Source organism: Somniosus microcephalus, chromosome 24 (assembly GCF_052327205.1).
Source record: "Somniosus microcephalus isolate GS21.2 chromosome 24, FLI_Smic_1.0, whole genome shotgun sequence".
NCBI lineage: Eukaryota > Metazoa > Chordata > Chondrichthyes > Squaliformes > Somniosidae > Somniosus > Somniosus microcephalus.
In genome coordinates this window covers 31,851,710-31,870,173 of record NC_141010.1, presented here as the reverse complement: position 1 = coordinate 31,870,173, position 18,464 = coordinate 31,851,710, and the positions used below count along the sequence as shown (strand labels likewise).

Sequence of the window (18,464 nt, the reverse complement as noted above, 5' to 3'; positions counted from 1 at the left end):
AATCAACGGTTTAAAATCAAACATGGCCACAGTAAATAATAATTCTAATAGGTCTAAGAGCGTTAAAAAAACAAGCCTGAAGGCTTTGTGTCTTAATGCAAGGAGCATTTGTAAGAAGGTGGATGAATTGGCTGCGCAAATAGAGGTAAATGAATATGATTTAGTTGGGATTACAGAAACGTGGCTCAAGGATGGCCAAGACTGGGAACTCAACATCCAGGGGTATTTGATATTCAGGAACGATAGGCAAAAAGGAAAGGGAGGTGGGGTAGCATTACTGGTTAAAGAAGGGATTAACACAATTGTAATGAAGGATATTAGCTCTGATGATGTGGATTCTGTATGGGTAGAATTGAGAAATACTAAAGGGGGAAAAAAACATTAGTGGGAGTGGTATATAGACCTCCAAAACAGTAAGGCGGAGGTTGGGGATGGCATTAAAAGGGAAATTAAAGAAGCGTGCAATAAGGGCACAGCAGTCATCATGGGTGATTTTAATCTACATATAGATTGGGCTAACCAAATTGGTAACAATACTGTGGAGGAGGAATTCCTGGTTTGTGGGATGGTTTCCAATATGTCGAGGAACCAACCAGAGATCAGGCCATCTTAGATTGGGTGTTACGTAACGAGAAAGGATTAATTAGCAATCTTGTTGTACGAGGCCCCTTGGGTCAGAGCGATCATAATATGATCGAATTCTTCATTAAGATGGAGAATGAAGTAGTTGACTCAAACAAGGGTCCTCAATTTAAATAAAGGAAACTACAATGGTCTGAGGAGCAAGTTGGGTAGGATTGATTGGGGAATGGCACTCAAAGGGGTGACGGTGGATAGGCAATGGCAAACATTCAAAGACCGAATGGATGAACTACAGAAGTTGCTCATCCCAGTTTGGCATAAAAATAAAACAAAAAAGGTGACTCAACTGTGGCTAACAAGGGAAATTAGGGATAGCATAAGATCCAAGGAGAGGACATACAAATTGGCCAGAAAAAGCAATAATCCTGAGGATTGGGAGCAGCTCAGGATTCAACAGAGGACAAAGGGATTAATTAAGAAAGGGAAAATAGAATAGGAGAGTAAGCTAGCTGGGAACATAAAAACTGTTTGTAAAAGCTTTTATAGATATGTGAAGAGAAAAAGATTGATGAAGTCAAGCGTAGGTCCCTTGCAGTCAGAATCAGGGGAATTTATAATGGGGAACAACGAAATGGTAGACCAACTAAATACATATTTTGGTTCTGTCTTCACAAAGGAGGACACAAATAACCTCCCAGAGATGCCGGGGAACATAGGGTCTGATGAAAGGGTGGAACTGAAAGAAATCAGTATTTGTAGGGAAATGGCATTAGGAAAATTGATGGGACTGAAGGCCGATAAATCCCCAGGGCCTGATAATCTACATCCCAGGGTACTTAAGTGGCCCTAGAAATAGTAGATGCATTGCTGGTCATCTTCCAGAACTCGATAGACTCTGGAACAGTACCCATGGATGGGAGGGTAGCTAATGTTACTCCACTATTCAAAAAAGGTGGTAGAGAAAAAGCAGGGAATTATAGACCAGTAAGCCTGACATCGGTAGTGGGGAAAATGCTAGAGTCCATTATAAAAGATGTAATAGCAGAGCACTTGGAAAGCAGTGACAGGATCGGACAAAGTCAACATGGATTTACAAAAAGGTAAATCATGCTTGACTAATCTACTGGAATTTTTTTGAGGATGTAACTGGTAAAATAGATAAGGGAGAACCAGTGGATGTGGTGTATTTGGACTTTCAGAAGGCTTTCAATAAGGTCCCACATAAGAGATTAGCGTGCAAAATTAAGGCACATTGGATTGGGGGCAAGGTATTGACTTGGATAGAGAACTGGTTGGCGGACAGAAAGCAAAGAGTTGGAATAAACGGGTTGTTTTCCAAGTGGCAGGCAGTGACTAGTGGGGTACCGCAAGGATCGGTCCTAGGACCCCAGCTGTTCACAATATATATTAATGATCTGGACGAGGGAATTGAATGTAATATCTCCAAATTTGCAGACGACACAAAGCTGGGTGGGAGGGTATGCTGCGAGGAGGATGTCGTGAAACTCCAGTACGATTTGGACAGGTTAGGTGATTGGGCAGAAACATGGCAAATGCACTATAATGTGGATAAATGTGAGGTTATCCACTTTGGTGGCAAAAACAGGAAGGCGCATTATTATTTGAATGGCAATAGATTGGGAGAAGGGGGAAGTGCAAAGAGACCTGGGTGTTCTTGTGCACCAGTCGCAGAAGGTAAGCATGCAGGTGCAGCAGGCGGTTAGGAAGGCAAATGGTATGTTGGCCTTCATAGCAAGAGGGTTTGAGTACAGGAACAAGGATGTCTTGCTACAGTTGTACAGGGCCTTGGCAAGACCACACCTTGAGTATTGTGTGCAGTTTTGGTCACCTTCTGAGGAAGGACGTTCTTGCCATGGAAGGAGTGCAGCGAAGATTCACCAGGCCGATACCTGGGATGGCAGGAATGACGTACGAGGAGAGATTGTGTCGATTGGGCTTATACTCGCTGGAGTTTAGAAGATGGAGAGGGGATCTCATCGAAACCTATAAAATTCTGTCAGGCCTGGACAGACTAGATGCAGGAAGGATGTTCCCGATGGTCAGAGAGTCCAGAACCAGGGGTCATAGTCTAAGGATAAGGGGTAGGACATTTAGGACTGAAATGAGGAGGAATTTTTTCACCCAGAGAGTGGTGAACCTGTGGAATTCTCTGCCACAGAGGGCAGTGGAAGCCAGTTCATTAAATATATTCAAGAAAGAGTTGGATATATTTCTTAAGGCTAAAGGGATCAAGGGATATGGGGAGAAGGCAGGGACAGGGTACTGAATTTGAATGATCAGCCATGATCTCATTGAATGGCGGAGCAGGCTCGAAAGGCCGAATGGCCTACTCCTATCTTCTATGTTTCTATGTAATGAGGATATTAAAGACATCTTTCATTAGTAGGGTCATGGAATGTTTTACCACAAGCAGCCATTGAGACAGATACTATCATTTAAAAAAGAATCGAGATCAATGTCATCACATACATTCTAGCTGAGTCATTAGATCACAAGCTTGAGCAGTAACCTTGGCCAATTTTAAAGCTTCCTTAGCCCAAGGACCCAAAAAGTCATGCCCCATAGCCGATGCCAAGTAGAGCAGCAAACAGCACACACTAGTGATTGAACAGGGTACACTTGTGCTGGATGCCTCGAATCATAGTGAATTTAGCTACCGAGGAACTCCAGAAGTCAGCATTTATAAATCTGTCCTCCAAGGCCAAAATAATTCTCACTTAAAGCCAACATATTGGCTGGCTTTAGTAGTACAGGTACACTATCCCTTATCCGAAAGCCTTGGGACCAGCTGAGTTTCGGTTTTCAGCAGGTATTATTATAAGACTGGGAAATTTGTATTTAATATAAATTTTAAAAGTTCAGGCTACCTCTTGCAACTGTTCTGTGTCTCATTCCCCTTCCTGCTTCTCTGGAAAGCCGGATATCGGCTGACTCCTACTAAGCTGGCCCGCAAATCAGGTTGGGGGTCGGGCAGAAAAGAATATCGGACGGGCCGCTGTATTGTTGGGTTCACTCTCCCGGTACCTCCTTCACACTGCCCGGCTCGGCCTGCAATCTCCTACCCAGGAGGGAACTCTGACCCTCTGCCCTGCGTAAGTCGTGCGCCACTTTGGTCATGTCGTGCGCACGACTTATGCTGGACGAAAAAACTTCGGTTTTGAGGTTTTCAGAAGTTCGGATAAAGGATAGTCTACCTGTAATGCTTCAAAGATTATTTCAGGAATTTATAATAAAGTGTGAGCTTGCAACCAACTGCATTTGGGTTCATATTGACTGCCACCTCTTTACACAAACTGCTGTAAAGAAACAGCAGCCGGATTTGAGTCTTATGGTGCTAACATTTGACATTCTCAAGACCTCCCAAAGTTCTTCACACCCAATGATTTACTTTGAGAGTGTAGCCAGTAGGTTATATTTTGATATTTAAACACATATGCTACAAAACAAGCACGTTAACTAAAAACAAGCACGTTAACTAAAAAGTGCAGTAGAGAAAAGGTCATCGCTGCACTAAAGGGCCTCCTTTGTGGCAATGCTACAAAATCAACAAGATGCTGTTAAGCAGGTTCTAAAGTGAAAATTCACATTAGTCAATACTCTGCTTACAAAAGGCTGTTGTAAAGAGTTTTTCTAAATACTATTTTAGTGGTGCAGTGGGGGGAAAACACCACACAATCCAAACAGGGAATTAAAAGCATACAAAGTCTCTGTCCATAAACCTGCCACTGTTGCCCTTTTCATTCCCTCCAACCCCACACCCCCAACTTTGACCCTGGCTTCAGTTCCTCCATTTATTCTGCTCTTCTCCTTCCCCCCACCCAACCCAAGGTATTCTCTTCAGGGCAGTGACTCATGCTTTGGTATAGTTCTTTAGCCACTGGCAAGTCTCTACATTAAAGACAGTGACTACACTTAGGAAGTACTAATTGGCTGTAAAGGATTTTGGGACATCCTGTGGTTATGAAAGATGGTATACAACGTGCAGAAGAGATTTACTAGAATGGTACCAGGGTTGAGGGACCTCAGTTATGTGGAGTGTCGGGAGAAACTTAGAGCAGCGAAGGTCAAGAAGATTTGATAGGTGTTCAAAATCATGAAGGGTTTTGACAGAGTAAGAGAAATTATTTCCAATGGTAGAAAGGTCAGTAATCTGAGGACACAGATTTAAGGTGATTGGCAAAAGAACCAGAAGCAGCATGAGGAAACATTAAAAAAAATATATAAATGCAGCAAGTTGTGATCTGGAATGCACTGCCTGAAAGGGTGGCAGAGGCAGATTAAAGAGTAACTTCAAAAAAGGGAATTGGATAAATACAAAAGGAATTTTTTTTTTTTTTTTTTTTTTTTAAAATAAAAAGCCATGGGGCAAGTGCAGAGGAGAGACTATTTGAATAGGTCTACCAAAGAAGTACCAAATAAGCACGAGGGACAGATTGGTCTCCTTCAATGCTGTATCATTATGATTCTGTAAATGCAAGCCTCTTACTTTAGTGGAAATTCTTCATTTGTAAAACTGGGATAGTTTTGCCAGGCTATTTAAGCTATGGGCAATACAGCCAAGCCCAATCCAAGCTTGTCACTGGACAGTACACAAGTGGAAACATTGGCTTGCTTTTCCCCTTCCCTGGCTTGGGGACACCAAAGCCATTTGTAGTACTCTGCCACTGCCCCAGCCGAGATCAGCACAGCACAGGTATCTTACCATGGACTTTCTTAATCCAAGTTCTCTCTTTTTATTCATCACAAGTGTGAACAGGTTTATTTTACAGAGGGGTGTGCTGAATGAGGACAGGAAACAAAAGAAAAGGCTTGGGTCGGACTAAAGTGCAGATATACTTCTCAGGATGATGCTATGGTCAAATAGTCTGCCAGCACTCACTGCCAAGGCTCACACATAAATAACAGATACTTGGGGAAAATCATTGGAACAGTATCCCAGCATGAAGAAACAAAAAAGGGAGATAGTGGAGGTCAATTATTTACAAACTGGTAACAGTGGAGATGTGGATCAACCATTATATATTACCACCGAAGGCAAATCTGGCCAAGTTTGTTAATGAAATTGCTTACCTGCTCAAATGACCACACAGAGTCCACTCTAGGTTTGATTTTCCCTTCTTTGTACAGAGAAAGCAGCTTGTCGATAACATCTGCAACCTGGTCAATCTCCAGGACGCCCAGATGATAGCCACACACAGCTTTGTTGGAGTTCACCAGCTGCAGGCCATTAACACTGAACTTATTCCACCAGATCTTTGCAAAGGTTAATGGGCTGCGTTTCTGGCCGAGCTGATGATTTGCTGTACCTGATTTAAAAAAAAACCAAGCCACACACAGTAGTCAATTCCAAAGCAATCAGAACATTAAAAAAACTGAAAAAAAAAGGAAATGTACATTATGTAGGAGAGATGCAACAGATAGCCCTCGAAGCCAATTATGCTTGAAAAGGCACTTCTGGTCAGTAGTCATTTTGAATCTTTAAAATGTTTCCCATGTCTAGCAAAATCCAAACCAAAGCAGCACAACATTGCATCTGAAGGGTGGATTGACCGGGTCATGCCATTTCAGTCATACCCTACTGCCAGCAATATCCACAGTAGTATGTACACATTACACATGGCAAGAGCTAGAAACTCCTGAAATAGTTTTGTAAACATTTGATGTGCATTATAAACCACTCTACATAGCTACTCAGTCTGCAATGTAGCAGCCTTTGTCCTCTCGCTACAAGAATGAGTGTTCTGGCATGTGGGACAAGCCAGAGACTTTGCTCTGCTCCTCCGCCATGCCATTCCCCTCATATTTATAAGCAAAGAACAAATGCTGCTCTTTACAAGACTAGATTCATTTGCTAATAATTGTACTCAAAATATCCACTGCATTCCCATTAAAGTGCCAGGGCTGCAAGGTCAATTTGACTTCTTTGAATAGCTTTCAAGAAGGGAATAAACATTCAGCTCATATGTGCGTCGTTGAGCGTCATGGCGACAGAGTGTAGAAGCCTGTAGGAGTTGCTAATCACAAAGCGAACATCTTGTAATGTTGATGACCATGACCTCCCCCCCGCCGCGAGTTTTAACCAACACTTTTATTCACAGCTTTTAGTTTTTGTATGAATTTTGTGTTCATTAAAAAAAGAATATACTAGTGTGGGCAATAGAATGAGAGATTTGGGCAGGTCAAGCACAGCAAGCTCTCTCTCTACTCAGTCCCCAATCAGACAAGGTCTCCCTCACTGGACCGGCTAAAAACTTTTATTTCCCCACATTCATCCAAATGGTTTGTGTTTCACCAAGTCTGCGTAGCAGTGGGAAGGAAGAGGAAGAGAAAAAAAGTGCCAGTATATACAGGGGCAGCAGAAAGAGGGGGAAGGTAACAAATGTCAGTGCCAGCATTAACTGGGCAGGGCAAGGGGGAGGAATTGGTGCCTCCATATTAGAGGCAACCATAAACAATTTCAGAAGTGCCAATACATAGCCACAATAACCTACAATTTCTAAGAAATGAGGGAAAAATTTTAGCAATTTTTTGCCACAATCTTCTGCTATACAAGTTACGGAATGTTGGGTATGCCCGCCTGCAGTTTAGGTTACATCAAGCCTGTGCCCCACTGTAACTATACATCATAGGCCCATATTCAGGCTATGAGAGTTTAAGGTTGCCATTTATGTAACCATTTTTAAGTTCAGAAACGATTCACTAGGTTAATTCCAGAGATGAGGGGGGTTGACTTAGGAGGAAAGGTTGAGCAGGCTGGGCCTATACTCATTGGAATTTAGAAGAATGAGAGGTGATCTTATTGAAACATGAGGTACTGAGGGGGCTTGACAAGGTAGATGGAGAGGATGTTTCCCCTCAGGGGGAAATCTAGAACACAGGGGACACAGTTTTAGAATAAAGGGTCGCCCTTTTAGAACGGAGATGAGGAGGAGGGTCGTAAATCTGTGGAATTCTCTGCCCCAGAGAGCGGTGGAGGCTGGGTCATTAAATACATTTAAGGTGGAGACACAGATTTTTGCAAGATAAGGGAGTGAAGGGTTACGGGGAGTGGGTGGGGAAGTGGCTTTGAGCCCAAGATCAGCCATGATCTTATTGAATGGCAGAGCAGGCTCAAGGGGCCAACTGGCCTATTCCTGCTCCTATTTCTTATGTTATGTTCAAGGCCTCTGAAGGAGATTGCCAATTAATGCTAAGTTTGGGGTATTTTTCCTGATGTGGGTTCATGCCAGCTAAGAACTGGGATGAAACTGCTCCAACTCATTCATGCAGAATCTGCAGAGTGAAGAGACCCTCATTCCAGTCAGGTTAAAATTAAAGAGAGACCCCTGAAGTGAAGGGTTAATGTGCTTAGCCAGTGCACCTCCAGTGCCCCCACCCTCTCTTCCCAACAGAATTCATTTAACAGCAGGCAAGTGTATCTGAACATTGAACACAGCTCAACACAAGCTTTCCATTGACTTTAAATGACTCACTACATACTTTATAAATTGCTTTAAGACATCCAGCCTATAATGGCTCCCTGGTTTCAAATAGTCAATTGTTTTTGATAGATGCATATTCAGTACAAATTGCCTCCTCTCAAATGAACAGTCCCAGGGATATCATGAATTAACCACAAGGTTAGTTCAGGTCATAATTACCCAGTGGAACACCTCATAAGTAGACCAACACAATTTGTATAATTAAAATGCAACCAAGCCTGAAACGTTTTACCAAAAGCGTTTCAAGTTGTCACTTTTGGGATTTACCAAGGAACATAGCGAAGCAAAACTGGCTGGATGCCATTTAACTACAACTTTGTTTAGGAATGGTAGCTTACCTACTAATTAAGGAGGCTGTAAGGTGTGTAACATGAATTCAAAGAATATTGGATTCCTATGACCATACAACTTGTACCATAAGTACTATATTGCTTAGGCTTCAAGAGTTATAATACAGTAACTAGAGAATGTGCTGGAGACAGGGGCCAAGAGTGGAACCAGTGAAAGCAAGTCACATTCCAATCTAACTTCGGATGTGAAACAGATGTCCGGTGTCAAGCCATGGAAAGAGGGGGAAAAAAATACACCAACTGATACAGGAAATAAAATGTTATGTATTGGTTGTATGCAGCAATAGTACATTGAAAGTTCAAAAACCAGGGGACAGAATAATGACTGGGCAGATAGGAATTGGACTCAATTCTGATGTGAATTGAAAGCCTCATTAATCTCAAATTAATACTTTCACATCAGAGAAGTAAAAACCACATTTATTTTTAATGACATTTATATTTTAGACATCATAACCTTCAAAACTAGACTGCCCAGTCCAAAACTGGGCAGGTGACAACACTAGCCTCACAAAGCTGATATATCACATACGACAAAAATGCATGGTTAAAGTAACCTCCCTCTTAGGGAGCAGTTTACATTTTAATCTAGGCAAGCTACCAAATACCAGCTCCACTGTACAAGAAACATCTTGTGTCACATACAACTGTTTTAATGCACATTTCCTGGCTTTATTTCAATATTTGTTTTGGAGGTATTGCATTTTTTTCCCCTTGCACTGAACAAAACAAAGTGAACACTAGCTTGCCTACAAAGTTTCCCCCACCCACCCCTCTGAAAACTCCAATGATTTATAGTTTTGGAAGTTACACCATTGCAAAGCCAGGTACAAATACAGACTGCAGGCTTCCACTCCCTGTACACATTTTTCCTGTTACTTCTCACAATGTACACCACCATTCCTGTTCCTTCCCGTCCCATATAAATGTTGGATCACACAGCAACAAAGACATCCTGTACATGGAACCGAGGGGAAAAACAGTCTCTAGAGGGAGCCGTGGAGGAGGTGGTTTAGCGAATTTCCAGAGAAAACACTACTGTGGTCATGAGGAATTAGGCATATTTGCATTGGCCCTCACCATTAAAAAAATGCCCAAGAATCACCATGTTTTTCCAGTAGCCACTGTAGTGGTATTATAAAATCATTTAATAAATGCTTATTGGCAGCTTTTTTAATTACCTGATCAAAAATAAACACCTGTCCACCAGAATAACCAGATCCAAGCCAAACTGATCATTTAGCCAAATGTTTGTGGGATCTTGCTCTGCACAACCTGACTACAGTGTTTGGCTACAACAGTGCCTGCCCTTCAAAATAAAACAGCGCAGTATGTGAAGCACTTTGCTAAAAGATGCAGACAGGAACGACACCAAGTGCAAATTGTGCGTGTCAAGCATTCACTGACCAACATCACGCACCATAGAGTTTTACTGCCAAGCAATCTGGGGGATGCTTAGTCTATGCATGCAATAATAAATGCTGCCCAGAACATCTCTGCTAAAGGTCATTCAGTAAAGCTCAAGGTCACTAGAATATACAAGCACAGATTTTCTGATAAAACGTAAAAGGAGGAAATAAAATGGGTTGAGCTACCAAATTGCACAAACACCTGCAGTAGAGGGCTGGCCTAGGCCCAATTTTCTCCAATGGGAACCCACCCTCTTATTTGAATAGGCCACAGGTACAGGAAGAGCTTAACCTGTAGCACACTTGGCTGGGGACAGGAAAATTTGGTGAAGGAGAAGCTCTTGGAAAGGGCTGCCGCTAGTCATAAAAGGGGAAGCGGTGGTGGGGATAGAATGCAACTGATCAAAGGGGATAGCAAAGACATGAGCGACACTACTCCCTGCAACACTGAAAAGTTGGAGGTTCTGCTGCAGGAAGTGCACTAAAAGGAATGGGTGCTATAGTAGAGGTACTCCAGTAAAAGTACAGGTGCAAGCTACGTTTACAGTGGCTACCTGGCTGCAAAATGAGGATGAATTATGCTGGCATCAGGGAAGAGTAAATATGTTCACGTTTGAAATTTCTTTTAGGACCCATCAAGCATGGCATAGTATGGACTCCCACACCCTGTGTACCATTTCAAACATTGTACTCAACCACTGGCCTTTCGCACACACTTTCATGGTGCCAAAGCTGCATAGTGCACTTTACTTGAAAGAGGGCGGTGACAGATGTGGGAAAGCTGTGCAGGCTTCCAGCCCAAATCCTCCTCTGCTGCTAGTCGAGAATTTCTGTGGGGTGAGCAGCCATGGATGCAAATGGTGGCCCTGGTCTTTGATCGGTCTTCCCCCCCCAAAAAAAACTCTCCTCCACCCAAAATACAGCCATGAACTGCCCCTTAATGACAGGATCACACCCACTTCCTAAATAATGGCCACTGACGTGATTAATGATTGGTGGCCAAATATTACCTGAACATAATTAAATACTAACTCTTTCTTTGCTTATAGGCCATTGGATTGTCACCGGTAGCCACCGGTCTTCCCTTGTCTAGTGACAGCAAGTCCCGATATTTCCAAGTACGTAGGGATTGCGGCCAGAAATGCTGGTCCAGGGGTCATGACAGGTGCAGACAGAGCCCCTCGGGTGTCGTCCTCTCTCCCCTCCTCTCTCCCTCTCTCCCTCCCCCCCCCCCCCCCCCCCCCCCCCCAGTGAGGTGAGAGGGAACTGACCCTCAGGGAATGGCAGACACAAACCTGCATCCCATCAAGCTATGCCACAGGGTGACACTCCAATATTTAGACAGTCATCACTTTTACAATTCATTTAAAATAAAATAGCATGCACCAAACAGGTTTAAATGGACAATAGCCAAACAATACAGACTAGATTCAACCCCTAGTCACTGGTGGATATTCAGCCAGAATGGTGTTATGTATGCTACAGTCGACCCAATCACCCCTGGATTATGGAAAGGAGGGAGCCTCCAATGTTCCCACTTCAGTTGTGGACAAATGACCCTATTGGAATTGCACACATGGACAGGATTGGATTTGGCCATGAAGCTTTGACTTTTAGAAGGCCTGAAAATGGCAATTTGAGTAAATACCAAAAGGTGCCCAGAGACTCCCACTAGCAAAAAACATAATAGGAGTTGGAGTAGGCCATTTGGCCCTTCAAGCCTGCTCCGCCATTCAACAAGATCATGACTGATCTTCCTCAACTTCACCTTCCTGTACTATCCCCATATCCCTTAATTCCCAAAAATTTAAAATAGACCTCGGTCTTGAATATACTCAACGACTGAACATCCAGTCCTCTGGGGTAGAGAATTCCAAAGATTCACCACCCTCCGAAGAAATTTCTCATCTCAGTCCTAAGTGGCTGAGCCCTTATTCTGTGACTCAATTCTAGTTTCCCCAGCATTAACCCAATCAAGCCCCTTAAGAATTTTATGTTTCAATTAAATCACCTCATTCTTCTAAACTCTTAAAGAATATAGGCCTAGTCTATTCAATCTCTCCTCATAAGGCAATCCCCCTCATCCTAGGAACCAGTCTCGTGAATCTTCACTGCACTCCCTCTAAGGCAAGCATGTCTTTCCTTTGGAAAGGAGACCAGAACTGTACACACTACTCCAGGTGTGGCCTCACTTTCAGAAGGAGTGGCCTCACTTTCAGAAGGAGGTGGGTGGAAAATTGATGGGAGTCAACTGGTTAAAAAATATGAACAGCTATCAGCAAAGGAGAATCTTAACGCTCGAGTGCATTGTACAAAGCAATTGAAAACCAACATCCCCCTCACCCGAGGATCGACAAATCAAAGTGAACCTTTGCATGTAAATCATTAGTCAGACTTGGACTACTTGCTGTACAAGATTTCTAACTTTGCACTTTTGATATGCAGAGGAAACCTTAGCCCACTCGTCAGCAATGTTCCCTCTAATTTTTTGGGGGGCTCGTGGCCCCTTTAAACATCTGCGCACATACGGTTTTTCTTCCATTGAGAAACCGGCAAACAGCCTGCACAAGAGTTTAAGACAGCTGTGTGGCCACGCAGCTAAATGGCAATACTGGTTTTACTTTCCATTGAAGTGGAAAGCAATATTGGGCAGGATGTATAAACCGACCTTCCACTCAATCCAATGGGTTTCCTGCCTGGGAAGTTAGGTTAAAATTACCCCCAAAGAATCTATAGCCAGTTTATACTTTCGTACTGGAGCAAAATTAGTCAACAGTTTACAGTTTCTAGGTTAGTTTATGTAGTCACTGCCATTAGCCCAAGCTGAAGGGTCAATGAGATTCTCTTCACTTCCTCTTAAATTTTATGTCTTTCCCTCTTTAAACGCTAGGGCCTAGAAATTGGGTTGAGGTGCCAAGTGGCACCAAGTTCGCCTGGGCACTGATTTTTGTGCAGCGTTCAGAGCATTAACGAACGTCAGAAATTCAGTTCCAGCGCCCCTAGAGGGAGACGGGGCGAGGCTCGAGGCGCTTCGCGTCCCTCTTAGGGCGCTGAAACTGAATATTGCGGCCGCACCTGCACCTTAACTTGCACCACTGCCGGCACAGCAAGGCCCCCAGTGAACCGGGCAGCGAACGGCGCTACAGCGGCGTTTGCTACCAAATATCGATCGGGGTGCTAATGGGGCACTGCGCACACCGATTACATCATTGGTGGCGGTGAAGCACAACAGGCTAACGCCACCATTAGCACCCCCGCTGAATATCACGGGAGGCGCGGCCAGTGGCGCTACAGCCACTGACTGCCCTCTTTAGGCGTTAATAGGTGGCGCTACATACCCAATTTCTTCCCCTAGGACAGTTGCTGGGGGAGATGTTTAAAGCTCAAACAGCACATATTAGTATAGGCACGAGTTGTGCTATAAGTAATTAAAGGCTGCTTCAAAGTGGTGAAGCTTTTAGGAAATCCTGCCCCTATCATGCAAAAGGCAAGTTCCTGTAGCTAAGTGCTTAAACAAACAGGAATATTGCTTTTTGCAGCAGTGAATTCAGTGCAGAAGAGTTAGGATGGGGGGGGGGGGCGACAATGCTGTGGAGGGAAGAAACAACCCACCTCAGGGGTTCACGAGCACCATTCAGGGCAGTTGGGGAGAAAAACCACTAGAATGTCAGGTCCTCTTGGCCGCCCAATGGTGCTGTGGAGGACTCACTGGCTAGTAGATTTTTTAAAAAAATCTGCAGTGAAAAAGGGGGGGGGGGGGGGAAAGAAAAGGACGACGACGACGACAAGATCCTAGGTGGGCAAGACATAACATTCAAGACAAAAAAATAAACAAACATATGGAAGACCACCGATTACAGTTCCCATTACAAAAAAACTCTGAATCTTAAAATACCAATACATCAGCCCTGATCATCTATCTTCCGCTACATAGATTAGGTCATATTGTGTGTTCAATAGGCAGATGGGAAAAGATACTCAAGACACATTGTACTGGGGCAGGGATGGAACAAATGCATCTGAAGCTCGTCAGGCTGTATCTTTTATTAAACCACCCTGCTTCCCCCCCCACTTACTATAAATAGGGCCCACATGTTCAATTTGCTCAAAGCCATTAGCATCCTACAGCCTTTTAGTTTGCAGTCAGTCAAGAGGCAGACTCATTGGGGTCGATTTTCATTAAGCTGTCGGGAAGGGAAGGAGGCGGGACTACAACTTTTGGGTTTTAGTCCTGCCTCCATCGACGTCCGGCCAATCCACGTGATTTTCCCTTGATTGACCTTGTTGAGCCCGCCCAGCAGGCCAATTAAGGGCCACCTGGCAACAGGTGACGTCACAGACTGAAATTTCATCTGTCAGGACATGCTGACAGATGAAATATCAGTGTTTCACAGCTGTTTGAAGCTGTCAAACACTGACAGTCTGACTTCTAACCGGAGTCCTTCTACACAGGCTCAGTTAGAAATCTCACCGGCAATGAAAGCTGAAGGCTGTCACTTCTGACAGCTCGCAGCCATTTTGCTTTCAGTGCCGGCTGAGTGATTGATTCCCAAAACCTAGAGGAAGAAAGGCTGTTAAGGTAAGTACAGGTAATTTAAACCTCTTTACACACTTTAGACACACCAAACACTTACCTCACTCCCCTGAACACAGACATCGTGACCCCTCCAAGTCCTTCAACCCGACGGCCCGCCTGCTCTAACCTGGTGTGGTTTGGAGCCGTTGGGAATCCCACACGACACCCCTCAAAATAGGGATTAGGCTAAAAACTGCCTGTTAACAGGCAGTTAATTGGCACTAATCCCTTCCCGCCTCGGGTCAGCAGGTCCCAGTGCAGGGCATGTACCCACCTCCTCTGAAACTTACATGGAGGTGGGTTTTGGGCGGGATGGTGTCGGGACCCCCCAAATGCGGGATTTTTGTGCCCCGCCCACCCAAAGACACACTGAAAAATCTAGGCCATTGTGTTTGTTGAATGGTTTTAAAGATCTGGGGCAAATCCAAAGGATTCCTCAGTGTCCAGCTGTTCAAGGGTTAAAATCAAGGTACCTACAATTAGCATGCTGATCCTGATCATAAGGAGTTGTCTATTGTCTAGCTTACACACAAATAAGATGTGGTGGTAGGATTGTCGGTCAATGCCACACAATCTTTATATAGAATCTTTGTAAATATTGTATTTACCTCACCAAATATCCTATTTAGAGGGATATGTGATTGTTCTAAGTCAATAGATCATTGTACCTTAGAAATACAAATAAATCCATCAATTTAATAATTGGACAGGTGCTGCAAATTTATTCCAAATGCAGGAATATATTTGGAAGACGTTGCCTAGCTGGCGTTGCATACATCAAGAGTAAAGGTCCGCTTAACTTGGAGATTTCAAAGAGGTTGAAGTCTGACTATTTGTAGAACTTCTGGAAAAGTCACTAAATTAGGTCATTAATTCCTTGTGGACAATGCTCATCTTTTAATAGTCAAATTCTAATGCTTCCCCTCCACTCCCCATTTTTATGATAAATAAAGTAGCCTGTAAAATCTCTGGATATTGTAGCATACACTATGGGTAATCCATTAATTCATTTATTACCAACAAGGAACATTATTAATTTTTAGGGTCACCAGTTCTGCACAGGACAGATCAATAATAAAAATGCATCTCCTGGGCTGCAGGAGAGAATGTTCACTTCCATAATCCATGGTGAATTGAGAGAGCTTGAAAAATACCCAACCATGCATTCATACACTCAAACTGATTCATTCTACATTTTAAACATATCCTTAACAAACAGAACTATCTTCTTGTGTACTACTGCAAAGGCATGGTTATAGCTTGGATTCCTGGAGACTGGCATCTCCGGAGATGCCATAGTATCCATCCTCGGTACAGAGGAGGCTTCAGCATGTACAATCCACAGAACGCATTACAGGTATGGCAGCCTTATAGTTATTGTATTGGACTAGTAACCTGGAGGCCACAAGTTCAAATCCCACCATGATACCTTGTGAAATTTTGAATTCAATAAATCTGGCAAAGTGACCACAAAAGATAACAAATGGTCATTAAAACCCCAACTGGTTCAGGAATGGGAGTCTGCCATCCCTACTCTGTTTGACCTACACATGACTTCAGCCCCACACAATGTGGTTAACTCTTAAATGCTTAGAGCAAAGCAAGGCCAGCAATCAAACCTTGCTTTGCCACAGCAAACAAATTTTTAAAAAAAAACTCACTTCTACTACTGAGCAGATCACCATCACCTCCACACATCCATCATCATTCATTGTCACTGGGCCAAAATTATTTAATTCCCTATCTAACACCACAGTCACCACAAGAGATGCAGTGGTTTAAGACGAAAACCACCTCAGAGCAATGAGGATAGGCAATAAATTTAGAGTTGCCAGTGTCCCAGAACAATAATTTTAAAAAGGGAAAAGTAGTGAGTGTAGCAATGTCAAAACATTCAAAAAGCACAATTACAATGTTGCTACACAGCGACGAGTGTAATCCCTCCAATTCAGTATTCTAGTGGTTGACTAGTGTAATATTATTTACCATATAGTATGATTTTTCCCATTGATTTGAGCAAATTAAAGCCTTTAATAGTGTCACCTCCTCCCAGAGGATCCAAAACGATGTTAACACCTAAAAAAAGGGGGGGAAAGAAGAGAAAAAAAAGAAAGTGAAAACAAGTCCAAAACAGTAAAATTTCAGTAGCTAAACCATGATAATTAGTTCCACTACAGCAATTGATAAAACATTGAACATTTGAGCCACTATGCAAATAAAATCAATGGATTGATGCAAGCCAATATTTTAATAAAGGAAACATGGGGAGAAGATCTGCATTAAGCCAAAATTTTAATTTCAGATGCTATGGGATTTGCAGACAACACAAAGCTGGGTGGGCATGTGTGCTGTGAGGAGGATGCCGAGAAACTACAGGATGATTTGGACAGGTTGGGTGATTGGGCAGATGCAATATAACGTGGATAAATGTGAGGTTATCCACTTTGGTGGCAAAAACAGGAAAGCAGATTACCTGAATGGCAATAGATTGGGAGAAGGGGAAGTGCAACGAGACCTGGGTGTCCTTGTGCACCAGTCGCTGAAGGTAAGCATGCAGGTGCAGCAGGCAGCAAATGGTATGTTGGCCTTCATAGCGAGAGGGTTTGAGTACAGGAACAAGGAGGTCTTGATCGCATTGAATGGCGGAGCAGGCTCGAGGGGCCTTGGTGAGACCACATCTTGAGTACTGTGTGCAGTTTTGGTCGCCTTATCTGAGGAAGGGTGTTCTTGCCATGGAAGGAGTTCAGCGAAGATTCACCAGGCTGATACCTGGGATGGCAGGAATGACGTATGAGGAGAGATTGGGTCGATTGGGCTTATACTCACGAGTTTAGAAGAATGAGAGGGGATCTCATTGAAACTTATAAAATTCTGACAGGGCTAGACAGACTAGATGCAGGAAGAATGTTCCCGATGGTCAGGGAGTCCAGAACCCGGGGTCACAGTCTAAGGATAAGGGGTAAGCCATTTAGGACAGAAATGAGGAGGAATTTCTTCACCCAGAGAGTGGTGAACCTGTGGAATTCTCTACCACAAGGCAGTAGAGGCCAATACATTAAATATATTCAAGAAGGAGTTGCATATATTTCTTAAGGCTAAAGGGACCAAGGGGTATGGGGAGAAAGCAGGGACCGGGTACTGAGTTTGGATGATCAGCCATGATTGCATTGAATGGCGGAGCAGGCTCGAGGGGCCGAATGGCCTGCTCCTATCTATGTTTCTATGGGATGCCAAGCTGATCACATCCCTGCAAGACTTAGATATTATTCTGTCCAGTACTTAATTTAATGGGCCTTCTGGTGGTGAAGATGCACAATTACATTTTAGACATGAAGCACAGGATGCCTACACAGATCAGTCAACTTTAATTACTACTTCTAGCCAATAAATTTCATGTCTCCTCTTTCCACGCCATTACCATTGGGGGAGATCTTTCGAACTTCTTCAACATAGTCCAAGGTGGAGTAGTCAATTGGATGGGTCACACCATGTTCTTTGAGGATTTCATGTTTAGATGCCGAAGCAGTGCCAAAGATGGTCACATTTTCAACTATTTTACACAGTTGTGTTGCAGCAGTCCCCACACCACCTGCAACGAGCAACACAAGAAAATCCATCAGTAGCTACCCAACTTTTGTTAGTGGACTTGAATGGCGAATATAGGCAGTCATGAAGACTGGATTAAGACTGCCATTTTGTACAAAAGCCTTCAAGGGATCAGAGAAAGGAAACAATCACACGCCATCCCGCACCAAGAATTTTTGAGCTCCAAATCTTTTTTCCCCCCCTGCAGAACAGTAAATCATACATTCACATTATTAGCTCTTGGATAGCAAGCATTACAACAAAATGAAGTCAAACAAGGTTACAATGGAGTTCAAAGGACACGATGCTTCAAGTAGTTATTCCTTACAATTCTAATTCAACTTTCTGCCGCACTGCATCTTTCTAGTTTGGCTGTGCCAATTCACAGAATACACCTGGAGAATAAAATTCCAACAGTTCCAATAATAGAAGTTTACAGGGATCTATACATGCAGAGTTG

At 43.3% G+C, this 18,464-nt stretch overlaps 1 protein-coding gene across 1 annotated transcript in view; it reads right to left on the bottom strand.

The window, feature by feature from the left end:
- Nucleotides 1-18,464, bottom strand: part of vat1 (vesicle amine transport 1) — a 51,756-nt gene that overhangs the window by 20,907 nt on the left and 12,385 nt on the right. The window contains exons 3-5 of the mRNA XM_085966403.1: nt 17,838-18,008; nt 16,406-16,495; nt 5,674-5,909 (exon numbers count right to left, since the gene is read on the bottom strand). Coding sequence (XP_085822529.1) covers nt 5,674-5,909; nt 16,406-16,495; nt 17,838-18,008 — 497 coding nt within the window. The remainder of the gene's footprint in view (nt 1-5,673; nt 5,910-16,405; nt 16,496-17,837; nt 18,009-18,464) is intronic.